The sequence below is a fragment of the Kryptolebias marmoratus genome, linkage group LG16 (assembly GCF_001649575.2).
Source record: "Kryptolebias marmoratus isolate JLee-2015 linkage group LG16, ASM164957v2, whole genome shotgun sequence".
Taxonomy (NCBI): Eukaryota; Metazoa; Chordata; class Actinopteri; order Cyprinodontiformes; family Rivulidae; genus Kryptolebias; species Kryptolebias marmoratus.
In genome coordinates this window covers 27,433,386-27,447,958 of record NC_051445.1, presented here as the reverse complement: position 1 = coordinate 27,447,958, position 14,573 = coordinate 27,433,386, and the positions used below count along the sequence as shown (strand labels likewise).

The following is a 14,573-nucleotide window of genomic DNA, read 5'->3' as shown; positions in this document are numbered from 1 at the left end:
TCAGCCTGATTGAAATGCTGTGGTGGGAACCTTAAGAGAGCTGTCCAGAAAACAATGTCTGTAAATGTCTAATATTAAGTGTGTGCATTTATTTATTTATTTTTTGTGGTATGAAGTGGGATTTGTTGTTTTGTCACCATGGTTCTCCTTTTTTCAGTCCTACAGGTAAAAGATGAAGGTCTGACATCACTGTGACTTTTCACACACTTTTACTTACTGTGTTCACGGCTCTAATTACTTGCTTTGTAGATGGAAACGCCAACATAGAAGAACAAAATTAAATACATTATTAGTTAGTAAGTAGTCTGTATATCTTATTCGAATTAAATTTGCTAAACATTCTTGCATTTCTTCTTCAGTAAAAAAAACACAAAAGCAAGTCACTAAATGATTGTAGAAATGTATTTGTTGATAAAATAAGTGCTTTTGTTGATACTGTTAATTTAGTGGATGTGTTTGGAGTCTTAGTTGCCAGGGAGAAGCAGGGGCACAGCTCTATATGAATTTGAACTGTAACACATATTGTATTTGACCAATTTTGTATAGGAGAGTCACAAATCAACATTGGTTTCCAGTGTGAAATTGTCTATGAGAGAATGTGAAATTGGCCCTCCTACAGTCTGCTGCTAAGGTTAGTGATGGGGGTGGTGTTAGCTATGAAATGAACTTCAGTAGGTGAAACGGTGGGGCTGAATCCCTGGAGACACAGCTCATTTTTGTCCTTCACACCTACTTCATTCACCCTGTCCTCCCTGTCTACCTCTTCATCTTCAGCCAATCTACTGGATTGTATACTTCTTGACCTCTGTGTTATGTGAGAGATGGCGATGTATAATTAACTGGTGACTTTCCTCCTGGTTGGTACCTGGAAAGGTCAGATGGAGAACTACATTGAGTGAAGGTGGCTGAAGGTCTGTGTGTGCCTGGATCCAAAGGTCAGACCTTTGAAGGAGTCCAGTCCTGAGTGGTTGGACCCATGGGACTTTGAGGGGGAGAGGTTGCGTCTTTGTGTCCTTTAAACCACTATCTTATTACTGAAATATACCTTTAGACCTGTGCACAGGGTAAACTGGATGTTCTTTGTTTACACTACAGTGCAGTAACGCCTGTGTCAGATGAGGCTCACACTGTCAGTGCCGTATTTGCCTACTTTGTGGGGTATGTGGAGATAGTAAAATCCTATTGACATAAATGAAGTCTACTTATATGAATGAAGATGTACAAAGTAACTCCATTGACTTCCATTGTCCAAAATTAAATCCAAATTAGCAAAATAATTAGAGGGGCTGTTATGTACCGTATTTTCACGACCATAAGGTGCACCGTACTAAAAGGCGCAGTCTCAGTTTTTGTGTGCCATTACTGTATTTAACACACACATAAGGCACACCTGATTATAGGGCGCGGGTTTTATATACAATCTATGCCCACGGTGTGACTCACCGGGATGTCGAAAGTGAGCGGCACCTCAACCATGTTAGTGATGTGGTTGGGCTGGATGTGTTTTTCGATGATGTGTTTGCTGCAGTAGGAGCGGAAGATGACCAGCTTTTCATTATAATCCGCTGGAAGTTTCTGCGCTACTGTAGTCCTGGTCCGGATGGAAAAATGGCACCGTTTCATGAAACAAAAGCCTCAAGACGGACCTCCTTACTGCTTTTAGTCGAATGGTGACCGTTGAAACGCTTTTCCCACTTGTTCTTTGCTCGATGATCCACTGCTGGAGTCTTTCCTCCAACTCGGGCCACCTCGCCTTATTTCCACGGAAGCTCAGCTGCGTCTTCTTGACCTGTCGGAGCTCGTTTTTCAGCTTCCTCCACTTGCGAACCATCGATTCATTAATCTTAAATTCTCTCGCGGCTGCTCGATTTCCATGTTCCTCCGCGTAGCTGATGGCCTTCAGTTTAAACTGTGCTTTATAAGTGTGTCTCTTTGCCATTTTCAGGGTTGTTAAAACAACGATGCTCTGCATAACGCACATACCCGTTCTTTTACGTATATACAATCTACGCCCACACTTGACGTTCTCATGGTGTTCTCTACTACTTCCGCCTTACAACAACAACACACACACACAGGGCGCACTGCACTATAGGGCGCGCCGCACATTTTGAAGAAAATCTAAGACTTTTATGTGCGCCTTATGGTCATGAAAATACGGTAATATTTTTGGAACCAGAGTTTGTGCACGAGGGAGGTGGGGCTGCTCCATTGATATGAGAGTCCAACATATACACCCTCCCAACTTACTAACAGGCTGTGACACTGTCAGTCAGTGTAACGTGGCACTTTTCTTTAAGACTCAAATAACTAAATGAAGCTAAACATGTGAAAGAAGGCATATTTGTGTATATACAAGGGAAGAACTACATAAATCATCCAAAGTAAACACATAAAAAAGTAACCTAAAGAGTGTTTTTATTTTAAATCTGTGTATCATTCGTTCTTTTCGTTTTCAATTGACTATCAAAAATCAAATAATGAAAAGGGGTCTGGTTATTTTATTTTTTATTATAACACCAAAAACTAAAAAAACGCCTGGGTTTTCATATTTCACTTTTAGGCAAAGATCAAAAACACGAAACGGGCAGGAGAACAGAATTTGATTTTAATATTTATTTGGTCGGGTTTAGGTGACCCGGAAGTGGCCCTATGCGGCAGTTCAGGTAACGTATGCCCCTTTTCTACTGACTCTAAAGGTCCCGGCTTCACTCTACTCGGCTTGCTTTGCGCGCGTTTCCATTGGCATTTTTTTGGTCCCTGTTTTGGAGTAGGGCCAGCCGGGCCAGCCCTGCTTCATGGGTGGCGCAAGGTTAGCTCCTGTTCACTCATTGGTCATAGATGTGGCCAGATGCAAGCATAAAGAGCGAAGGAAGGAATATAAACAACAGCGTTAGCTTACCCTGCAACGTTTCTGCCATCTGTCCCCCAGCTGAAGGCTCTGTAAAGCCTGAAACCTCCAGCGGATAACAGCTGTCCTACTCTGCGCAACAATCGCGGCATCCAGAGCATTTCTTCCACTGTGCTTCTCTTCCTGAAGTCTCAGAAGAATCCCCATAAGTTTAAAAAACAGCAACAACACAGGGCCAACGTTGTCCATAGCGCTTCTGTTGTTTCCATGGCCCCGCGCCGCTCCTCCACAACACCAGGAGGCATTCCTCTGCTACCGACCAAACTGGCCGGTGGAAATGCGATGCATTTTTTATAGAGCCAAGCAGAGCAGAGTAGAGTAGAGCGGATCTTCTGAAATAGAGCCAGTGGAAAAGCGGCAGGTAGTGGATACTATGGCAGCGCTAGAACCACTGATGGAGGACTCGTTTAACAGCGGTTTGAGCCTCGAAACAATACGTAAGTCTCCATGGCTGACTGGATTATCCGGTCCTGACTGATCGATATTGAACAAACATAAATATGTAGACGCCTCATTACGTGCTGGAGCACATCCGCCGTCGCCGCCATGTTGGTGGATCTCTCCTCTTTCTCTCCTCTTTCTAAGAACCAACAGGAGTAACCACAGAGCGAGCAGCCGGATTTTATATCATGTCGGATTACCTTTCACAAGTAAGACTGAACAATAATTTTGGTTATTTGGCCATTTATTATAATATGTCATCGAGCTAACGTTATTTGGCAAACAGCGAAATGCTAAGAGGAGGAACCTCTCTCATTAGCTATTTCTGGTTTTTTTCACATTTGGAAGGTTTCCCAGTAACACAAATTTAAGGAGGTAATGGGAAGTTGTAGTAAGAAGCAGGGTTTTGTTGTTACAGTCATCTCATCTCTGTAGTGAACATTTCAAACCAGAGGACTTTAACGGGCCTGACTTAAAGATGATGTGACCCCACTTGTCTTCAACTTTCCAGCTCATCTCCAAGGAGGAGGTGTTTTTTTTTACTGTACATGTTAACAGAAATGTCTATGATTCAAATGTAAAACTAAAGTTAATATTACACCTGTTTTTACCTGTTAGTTCTTTCTGCATGTTTAGGAATCAATGATGTATTGTGTATTACAATACACTGTGGGATACTGAGACCTTTGATGTTGTGTATACAGAAGGCTCAGGATTGTGTGTGTGTGTGTGTGAGAGAGAGAGAGAGAGTGAAATAAATTAAAATGAACAGTCAAACTTGTTTCTTTATTTAACTATGAAATGTATTAAAATATACATTTATTAATATGCCATACTATATGTCTGTCTTCGTTAAAGAGCATAAAACAAAATATTTTAGCATGATATCATGTATTTTTAATATGTGAAAGCATCCTGTATCATAATTACATCTCTGCTGTTTGTAACAAACCAAACTGTATGAAAATCAGGTAAAGATTCAGAGAGTTCTGACTGTTTTAGTTGGACACACAGCTTCCTCGGTACAAAGAAATGAACTGTGGGGCATTTGCAGGACCCAGCCAAGATGGTGGCCACGCTGACACATCAGCTCCAACAGACAACGCCATTCTTTGAGGTGTCTACATAAATAATGTCTATGGTGGCCAGTAACAACATGGACATCAATACGTATACATGTCTGTGGGTAACAAGCAGAGGTGTGACCAAGTCACTGTGTTGCAAGTCTCAAGTAAGTCTCAAGTCTCTGTCCTCAAGTCCGAGTCAAGTCTCAAGTAAAAACGGTCAAGTCAAGTCAAGTCTCAAGTCAAGAAATGCAAAAGTCAAGTCAAGTCTCAAGTCAGGAACCTTTAATTTCAAGTCATTTCGAGTCGTTTTTATTTATTTATTTTTTTATAATTTGCAATTATACATAAAATTCAAATAATAGACCATTTGTTCTTTTTTAAATCTGTATTTATCTCAAATGATAGAACATGTGCAGCTGAACACAAAATATAAAAAACATTTTTAAATTGGACCTCTTTATTGCGCAGTTCTGTTAAACTTGATATTCAATAAAAAAAGACGAAAATGCTGACATTTCCACAGCACAATACAAAGAACCATAACAGCAGTTTTTTCCTCTTTTCTCTGACCTGGTCACTGAGTGAACATGTATTTTTATGTGTCCATGTTTGAGTGACACAAGAAACAAAACAAATATATCAACTGAACAATTAACAGAAATCTGCAATTGAGGATACTGTATTTCAGTTAACTATTCTGCATTGCATTTGCAAAAGACCAAACTGGCCAAAAGTCTGTCTGTCATTTGTGCACGATGAGGGCGTAAAATGATGCCACCATAGCTGAAGACGCGCTCCACTGGAGCACTGCAAGCAGGCACTGCCAAAACTCTGGTGGCCACATTAAACAGTGAAGGAAGAGTGTGCATGTTCATTGCCCAGAACAAGAGGGCGTTCTGTCCATCAGCAATATGGAGGTAATGACTTAGCTGTAGTGCTGGACTTGTCTGGACATCCTTCTTCTGCCTCTTACAATAAGCAGCAAACAGTCCTCCATCTTCACAGTCCTTTTGATCTTTATCACCAGGAGTCACGTGTTGCTCCGACTTTGCAGGATCTGCAGCATTTTCCAGGATCAGATCTGAGAAAACATCCAAGTAACAGCGGCAAAAGAGCCTGTATTAGAATTTTAGACAATAAATAAATAATACAGAAAAAGAACACCAAATACAGTCTTTACCTTTAACTTTTTGTGTCACTTCTGTCTTCATGTCCTGACTGCCCAACACATGGTGTTCCACCCACAACAGAGAAAACGCTGGATCCAAAGCAGCTGCTTTGAGGTACACTGGATCTGAAAAGGGTGCAGTGATCCCTTCTTCTGCTCTTGCCATTTGCACACTGATAAAAATTCCAAGAAATCTTTTGTTCAAAGATGCCTGGAGACTGCTGACCAGACCATTCAGGAAACGGACTTGCGGCTTCAGTTTCTCAAGGTGGTGATTGAGGGACAGCACAGATGGAAAAACAGCACTAATCGTGACTATTTTCTCACCTTGTGTCAAATCAGTTGCTTCTTCAAACGGTTTCAAGATGTCCACCATCTCCTTCAACAAGTTCCACTCTCGTATTGTGAATAACAACTTCTTGTGCCCAGCCTTTTCAAGAACAGCACAGAGTTTTAGATGTTCACATTGAAGAACCGCCTTCACTTGTCTCACTGTTGAATTCCATCTTGTGATTACAGAAGCAGGGATGCTTTTCCGTTCACCAAATTCAGTTTCAAACACATCTTTCAATGTTGTGCTTGTGTGCAGTAGTGAGCTGAGCTTAGATAGCTTTGAAAGGGCAGGAGATGCCACTTTGGTCTCTGTCAGGCCATCTCTCACCACCAGCTGAAGTGTGTGAGCAAAACATTGCAGGCGATGTTTCTTTCCCAAAGAAGCACCGACTGTTTCCTGATCTTCCAAGGGTAAGTCATGCCAGAGCTCTGGGTCGTCAAGATGATGATTATCATCAGGTTCCTCACCTTGCTCAGAGGGAAAGCATACAGTGAATGCTTTTCGCATATTGGCAGCATTGTCACTTATAATGTAATCTAGCTTATCTTTGATGTTGTATTCATCGCATACAGCTTCAAACTTTTCACAGATTCTTTCACCTGTGTGCGAGCCTTTGAAGCGCTCAAAGGCCAACAGTTTTGATTTTACCTCGAGCCTCTCAATTTCTTTTTGTATCCAGTGCACAGTGATGCCAAGGAAACCCCTCATCTTTCGGTCTGACCAAATGTCCACTGTTACTGAAACATGATCAGTCTGGCTCAGCTGGGTTTTTAACATCAAATGTTTCTCAGCAGCAAGATCTTCTATTTTTGATGTCATTGTTCTGCGACATATTGGGCTGTATTTGCTGTCGACTACTGTCAGAAAGTGTCGAAAACTCTTGTTTTCCACAATAGACAGGGGCAGATTACAACCAATAATTAAGTCACGTAGTAAGGCATTTGTAATGGCTTTCTGCTGTGGATGATTCATACTGTACTGCCCAGCACGAGTGTCCAGAAATTGTGATATGGAAGGCTGTTGAGGTTCATTTGTGATCCTCTTATTCATCTGGTATTCTTCAAATCTGTCAGAAGTAAACAGATGTCAGAAAATAAATTACAGCCATTCATGAATTACATTTGACTTCCTTCTAATCATAAATAAACATTAACACTGCAACAATCATAGTTGTCAAAAAATGAAATAAGTATATATGAAGTTATCACAAGTAAACTCAGGAAGGTCTGGTGCATTTATTTTTCTGCTTTTATTTCTAAGTATGTTAGTTTCAGTCCTCCATAAATATGGGCCAGATATTCTAAACACAAAATTTATTTGGGACAGTCACTGTATTTGCTCTGTTTTAACAAATAAACCACATGAAAAAATCTAAATCATTGCAAATAAAGTGGAGTGGTTTTGATTTTGGATGTGATAGTAAAATAAATATCTGTCAGGCCAAGTGGGTTAAATCTACAGCCAATTTCACATCTCAATATTGATAAAAACATGTTGTGTGAATCAAGCTGGTCAGAATCACTAAACACAAAATAATGAGCTCATTATTTTATGTCTTACTCAGTTAACTATCCCACTTAGTGTTATATTCAGGGTCAGTGAGATTGTACAATTTTTATTTTTACAGAAATTTTTGAAAGATGGCCAAAAAAAAAAAAAAAACGGGATTTTTTTAAATTTGTTTTTCCAGCAAAGCTATACTACTTGGAAATGGGTTCTGTGCGACATGTGACAGTCACGCCGGTCAGTGCATTAAGTCAAAAACAGTTGACTTAATGCACTGACTGCAGTAAACAATATATTGTCAATATAATTTCCCAACGTAGATGTCTTCAAATACACCAACCATCCTTAGATGATACTAGACCCGGCTCATCATTATGATGGGACAGAGAGACTCTGTTCCCTGAGTTCAGGTCCAGAATCTGCTTTCTGTTCCGGAGCCCCGCTCACTATCCACCGGCCTCCTGAGCTAACACGGTTCACATTATTTGTGGAAGCATTTGAAGGACCGGATTTATGGTAAATCATCACCAATTTAACCCGGAGTACAAATGCTAACACGAAGTCAGCTAAAGTCAACTATCTTACAGCAAAAGAAAAGTGCCACCTACCGATCTTTGTGAAGCTTCAAATGCCGGACAAAGTTGGACGTTGTGGCATCTCCATCCGATATTCTCTTCTTGCATGTTTTACAAGTTGCAGTTCGTTTTTTATTCGAAAGTTCATAACCTACGTAGCCAAAAGAAATTACTCGCGGAAGCATATTCGAGCGGTTATTTCGTCTTTCGTTCCCTGAGCTCTGTAGCGTCGCCGCGTTTTTTTAATGTCCAAATCCTGTTAATTTGATTGGTTGTGCTGCAGCTACGCACACATACATACATAAGGAGAGAGGAAAAACAGAGGGACGGTCTGCGCATATTGATACGGAATGAGTGAAGTTAATTAATGACGTCACTTTATAAATAATGTGTTTTAAATTTTAAGACTTTGAGTAAAAAATATCAAGTCTTTTCAAGTAAATAGCTTCAAGTCGAGTCAAGTCCCAAGTCAATGGCATGAAAGTCAAAGTCAAGTCTGAGTCTTTGAGCATTTTTTCAAGTCAAGTCTCAAGTTGTGATTTTAACGACTCGAGTCTGACTCGAGTCCAAGTCATGTGACTCGAGTCCCCACCTCTGGTAACAAGCTAACGTTTGTTGTTTGCTAGCGTTCCTTACCAAACTTCCTGATCACATAAACCCGACCAATTAAATATTAAAATCAAATTCTGTCTTTTTGCCCTTTTTCACATTCGTTTTCGATCTTACCCTAAAAGTGAAATATGAAAAGCCAGGCGTTTTTTTTGTTTTTGATGTTATAATAAAAGACAAAAAACAAAATAACCAGTCCTTTTTTCATTATTTGATTTTTGATAGTCAGTTGAAAATGGAAAGAACTAATGATACACAGATTATTTTTAGTGGGGAAAATGTTCTATTTGTATACATAGAGAAGGGGTACATTAAAAACTGTACTGGAGCCACCACTAATGGGCGCTCATCCTTTCTGGTTTTAAATTTTGGCTTCCAGTCTGAGCCACTTTGTTGTTATACTTTATTAAAAGTCAGTATTTCAACTGTTAAAGACTAATTGGCAACTCAAAATTGGGAGAAAACAAGTGATTTTTTTTATTGCAGGCTCACTGAATTCAGGTGTTTTTGACCAAACAACAAGTGAGGGGATGTTTTTTAAATAGTGGCTCATTTTGTCTGCATAACTTACAAAATTGTATTCTTGCTGTGTACCCTCCTTGTTTATTTTTTAGAGTACACTATGATTTGGAGGGTGGATTTTTTTTTCTAAATAAATATTATTTATCATTAAGGTGGTTTTTAGACCTAGACCTATATTCATGATTACAGCCATGAATGTTTTCGGTTATAAGGAGAGTTCTTCTACAGATGTCAAAATAAAGCACTAGTGCTGTAGAATTCTAAAAACTAAATTGGGCAGGGTTCATGGTGCCCACGACAGCCTTGAAACTGTTTTGAGAAAAAAAAATTCTTGCGCAACTTTTTAGAATGTTTAAAATTCAGAGTGTGAGCTTCTGCAACTCATGCAAGGAAATAGAGAACATTTTGGAAACTCCCTTGCAAATGCCATTTGGTAAAAGTTTGGAATGGTCAGTAAGATTTGAAATGCTGGATTAACGCAGTTCATTTGCAGTCCAAAAACATGGATGATACAATAATATTTATTCCTGTGTTGGACTCGTGACCCCACGACCCTGAACAGAACGAAGCTGGAGTACAAAAAGGAAATGATAGAACTGATTCATCCGAGAAAGATTTTTAAAATTATTCTTAATCTGAAACTATAGGGATATCCATCCCAGAGCAAAATAATTTAGAAATGTTAGGTGTTAAATTTGATAGAAGCTTAACTGGCATCCCAGAATCATAAAATTCCTGCCACAAAATCACATAACAAGGGCATAATATTATAATGCACCCCATCAAATTACTGTGACTGTGTCACCCATTCAGCTCCCACAGGACGTGTTGACAGGCATGCTGGGAACTGTAGCAAGCTGAGTAGTTTTGTGTTCCTTCATCCAGACTTTCCAGTCATGCTTCCTTTGTTTCTCTGCTACGCCACACCTGTCCAAGTTACAAACATGCCAACCTCCTACCAGCACATCCTCCCTCATAATGCTGTCTCCGTTCACACCCCAACAGCCACGCCTTCTGAACACACACACAGTTCTGCAGAGGAGATGATAGCCTCTCAGTGTGAGCAGCTTGATGCCCTCTGTTCTATGTTAGATCAGTGTGTGGAAATTACAGTACTCGGCTGTAATGAATACGAGCTGAAACTCCTGTCTCTTGTGGGTGTTCTGACACACGGAAATGTTAAATACCTCCTCCCTCCCATTATTTATCTTCCCCCTTCTGCCCTTTTTCCTCCCTCACACAGGGGATTCGCTGTAGGGCAGGAAGTCCTTTTTTAACCAAGCTAAATGCTTTAATTAAGCCCTCCAACCACTTGGGAAAAGACAAAGAGGTAATGCCACCAGCCTCATTAAAGCTTACTGCTAGTCTGCTCTACCATTAGCTGGGTTTGTGTCACTAGGTTGATAAATTTTACAAGTACTTTGAGTAACCTGAAGATGCCCTTAAACTGAACATTTGCTTGATGGAAACAAGAGATTTGGTGTCCTTTGTGTTCATCTGACTGATATTCATGTCACACAGTTTCTTACAGAAACCTCAGAGGTCTTCCATCATCATTTCTGTTTGAAAAGCTATCTCAGGTTTGCTGTAGTTGAATGTACCAGACTAAAGACATGCCTCCTAAAAAAGTTTTTCAGTATGACCTTGTAAGAAATTATGACAGCAGTGATTCAAATAGCAAGATCTTCAACAGACAATGATTTAGTCTCAAATGAAGATTTTCAGTAAGAAATATTTAGGTAAAAAAGGAATTATTTATCTGATACTTTAGGATTTTATGTGTCTGGATAGAATAAAATGGGTATTTTCTAGGTTTCAATATAAGAGACATTTTAGATGAAAAATCATCTAATGTTAATGATAATTTAAAAAAAAAAGCTAAAATGTAAAAGAAGCATGTAAAAAGTGAAGCTTAGCCTCACTGCTTCCACAGGATTCAAGAAGTCCAGTATCAGTCAAGAGCTGCTGATTGAATGTATTGATTAACAGATCATCATCAGTGTGACTACCTCTATAAAAGCAGGAGTTTTGTCAGTTTGCTGATGTGGAGCATACAGGTGTGTGTTAACACAATGCCAAGATGGAAAGACATTAGCAATGACCTTAGACACGACTGCTACTGGTCATCAATCTGATAGGGGTTAAAGGTTATTCCCAAACTATATGGAATCCATCATTTTACAGAGAAAAAGTTTATTCACAAATGGAAATCATTTCAGACAGCTGCCAATCAGCTCAGGAGTGGACAGCCCAACAAATTCACCCCGAGTCAGACCGTACAATACTCAGAGAAATGACATAAAACCCAAGAGCTTCATCTCAGACTCTACAGGCCTCAGTCAGGTCTGATTGGTTGGTCCGATGTTACAGAATACTTGGGAAGTAAATGCAGTTTTTTCAGCTGACTTTCTTATCATAAACAAAATTTTTCACGTTTGCCCAAACAGAAATTTCATTTCACAATATTTCTTAATAATCACACTTCTTGTTTGACATTCAAAATGAAATCACTATGCAAGAAAATTGTGCAAAATAATGTTTCTTGTTTGGAACTCATATTTTTAGCTTTCCTTGTATACTAAAAATTCATAAACTTATACTTTTGTTAGTTCTTATTAAAAATTGTCTGTTGAAAAAGTGGCAACGATGACATGGTGTTTGTTTGTTGTTTCTGACAGTTCTCAATCCTTTTGGGATTAATTAGAATCTGTTCACTACTTTCATGCTGCAGAGTGGACAGATCATAATGTTATAACAATAAAAGCATCAGAATTTTGTGCATCTAACTGCTTCATGTGTCTGCTGTTGTAACTTCAATTTTCTGTGTTCTGCTGCTCTCGCTGTACACAACATCTTCTGGCAAATTGCCATTGTTTTAACTGTTCTGTCCTGTAAACGTCTGCATTTCCTCACTGTATTATTTACAGTTAAATGGTACTACAATCACTTGTTCATCACCTGGAGATTTAGTCTAATTTTATATTGTTATATTGCATGTTTGTGCAGTTGACGGATGACAAAATCAGCCAGAATGTGAACAGTTTTTACAGTGTATTGGCGAGGTCTTCAGGTGTGTATGAAGAATGCAGTGGGCTTCCCACGGTGTGTGGTGGAGTGTGATCAGTTCATGATGGTTTTGAGCTTGAACAAAATTTCTGTGGCAAGATTGTGGTGATTTATCATGATGGCAGAGTATTGGGTTCCTAGGTGAAGCATGGGGGAGAGTATCCATGAGGTTGGGCCTGCATGCACTGATGTGACTTGCCCATCAAAACTTTGTAGCAGGACCGGTCAAGCTGGCCTTATGCCTAGGTTACAACTGTGATTTTGGTTAGGTAAAAGATATAGCCTATCACAGACATGATACCCAATGCTGTAACATTCTGGAGTGATCTTCTAGTGCCATGGTTCTCAAACTGTAGTACAAGTACCACTGGTTGTACTCACGATTCCTTTTAGTGGTACTCAAACATTTGGTATAAACTTTTAGAAGTTAAACAACAAGATAATTAATTATCTTAAGTTAAACTGTGATGTACAAAAAAGAGTGGTTCAAGTAAATTAATGTCTTTGCTCCAAATGAAAATGACTTAAAAGAAAAGTGCACTCAAGAGCATTTGGAGAACCACTTTGGAAACAGGAGTGGACAATGGTTAACTAAAGTCTCTGTAGGGTCTATAAGTAACAAAACACGCAAAACACTGAGGAAATATGATTAAAGATATCTTACTTTGTGGGGCAAAAAACAACCAAGACCAAACCCTTGAACCAAGATTAGGATTAAGGGTTTGGCCAGTTTGCTTGTATCTGATATGACGATAAACTTTTGAGCTTGTATTGTCTGTGGCTATAGGTCATAGTTGGGGAGTTTAGTATTTTCTATAGTGGAACTTGCTAAAAAAGTTTGAGAACCACTGCTCTGCTGCATAGCTGCATCCTTACATGTTCTGAGAAAGTTATACCAAAGCAAGTGAATAAAGTGGGAAAATAGCAGGAAAAACACATTTGATTGATACTAAGATTACAGCAGCATCATGAAAATGATCCAATCAAGCCATGTTCTGCTGGAGAGAGAAGTAAAGTCAACATCTTGTGTGAAGGGTACATAGCTTAAGAATTAAGTGAGTGCAAAAAGGGAATAGTCAGACAGATGGACATTATTGTTTCTATAACCAGATGTTGGCAGCTGCAGTGGTGCTGATTCTCTTTTGCAGTTCATTGTTATTTTAAAAGGACATTCAAATTCTTTCTGATTCTCACTTGTCATGTTTCTGATTCTCCTCTCTCTCAGGCCTGGCCAGAGCCAAATCGGTCCCCAGCCATACATACTCCAACGAGGTGGTGACCCTGTGGTACCGGCCTCCTGATGTCCTGCTTGGATCCACTGACTACTCCACCTGCCTGGACATGTGGTGGGTACTCTTAGCCCCTGACCTTTGAGTTGAATTTTGTCTTGATTTATTTTGTTGGTACCTTTAAATTAGGAAGGACTACTTGGAAGGAGAACACTACCCAATAAAAAAATATTTCTCTGTAGCTTGTCTTAAAGAAGGGTCGCACAGCAGACAGTTGGTGAGAGCTGTTACCTCATGGCAAGAAGGTGGCAGGATTGCCTCCTGTCTCGGGCCTTTCTATGTGGAGTTTGCATATTCTTCTCATGCACACATTGGTTTTCTCCAGATACTCCGCTTTCCTCTCACTGATCAAAAACATGCAGGTTAGGTTAATTGATAACTCTAAATTGGCACTAAGATGTGAGTGAGAGCATCAGTGGTTGTCTCTCTTGTTTGTCGCTACGATGTCCTGTTGCGGACTTGTGACCTGTCCAGGGTGGACATCCCACATCTCCCACAATGACTGCTGGAGATAGGCGCCAGCTCCCCACAACCGATGGATGGATGGATGTTTAGGTCTCACAACAGCAATTTTTACATACTTTGTCACCATTGGTAGAAGAAACAGAATACACTTGTAAATAAATAAATAAAGCACACAATTTAAGACTGCTTTAGCAAAAACAATTAATTTATAGATAGGGAGTTTATATTCTTCACATAAGAAATCAACCATAAAGTAACTATAACTATACAGCAGTTATAGTTACAGTGACTATAAAGTGTATTAGTAGAGCCCTGAATTGAAACATTTTTTTCATGACTAAGTATTTTCCAATATGCTATTAACAAATATATATATTTAACATTTTAGTTGAGATATTTTTGTCATTCTTGACTGTGCTAAAAATAAAAATCTTAAAAAAAATTTTTTTTTGTCCCACTATATCTGACGTTATTTTAAGATAATTTCAAATATTCCTTCAGTCTCAAACATGACCAAAACATATGAGGAAGATGACAAGGAGACTGTTACAAATGTTATGTATCTGGTTATATTTTAACAAGTCTAGATTTACTATGATGTTCTCTATTTACTGACTTAA

At 39.3% G+C, this 14,573-nt stretch overlaps 1 protein-coding gene across 4 annotated transcripts in view; it reads left to right on the top strand.

Annotated features, from left to right (window-relative positions):
• Nucleotides 1-14,573, top strand: part of cdk14 (cyclin-dependent kinase 14) — a 257,244-nt gene that overhangs the window by 129,582 nt on the left and 113,089 nt on the right. For all 4 annotated transcript variants that reach the window (XM_037980343.1, XM_037980346.1, XM_037980345.1 and 1 more), the window contains one exon: nucleotides 13,425-13,545. In XM_037980343.1, the coding sequence (XP_037836271.1) occupies nucleotides 13,425-13,545 (121 nt within the window). The remainder of the gene's footprint in view (nucleotides 1-13,424; nucleotides 13,546-14,573) is intronic.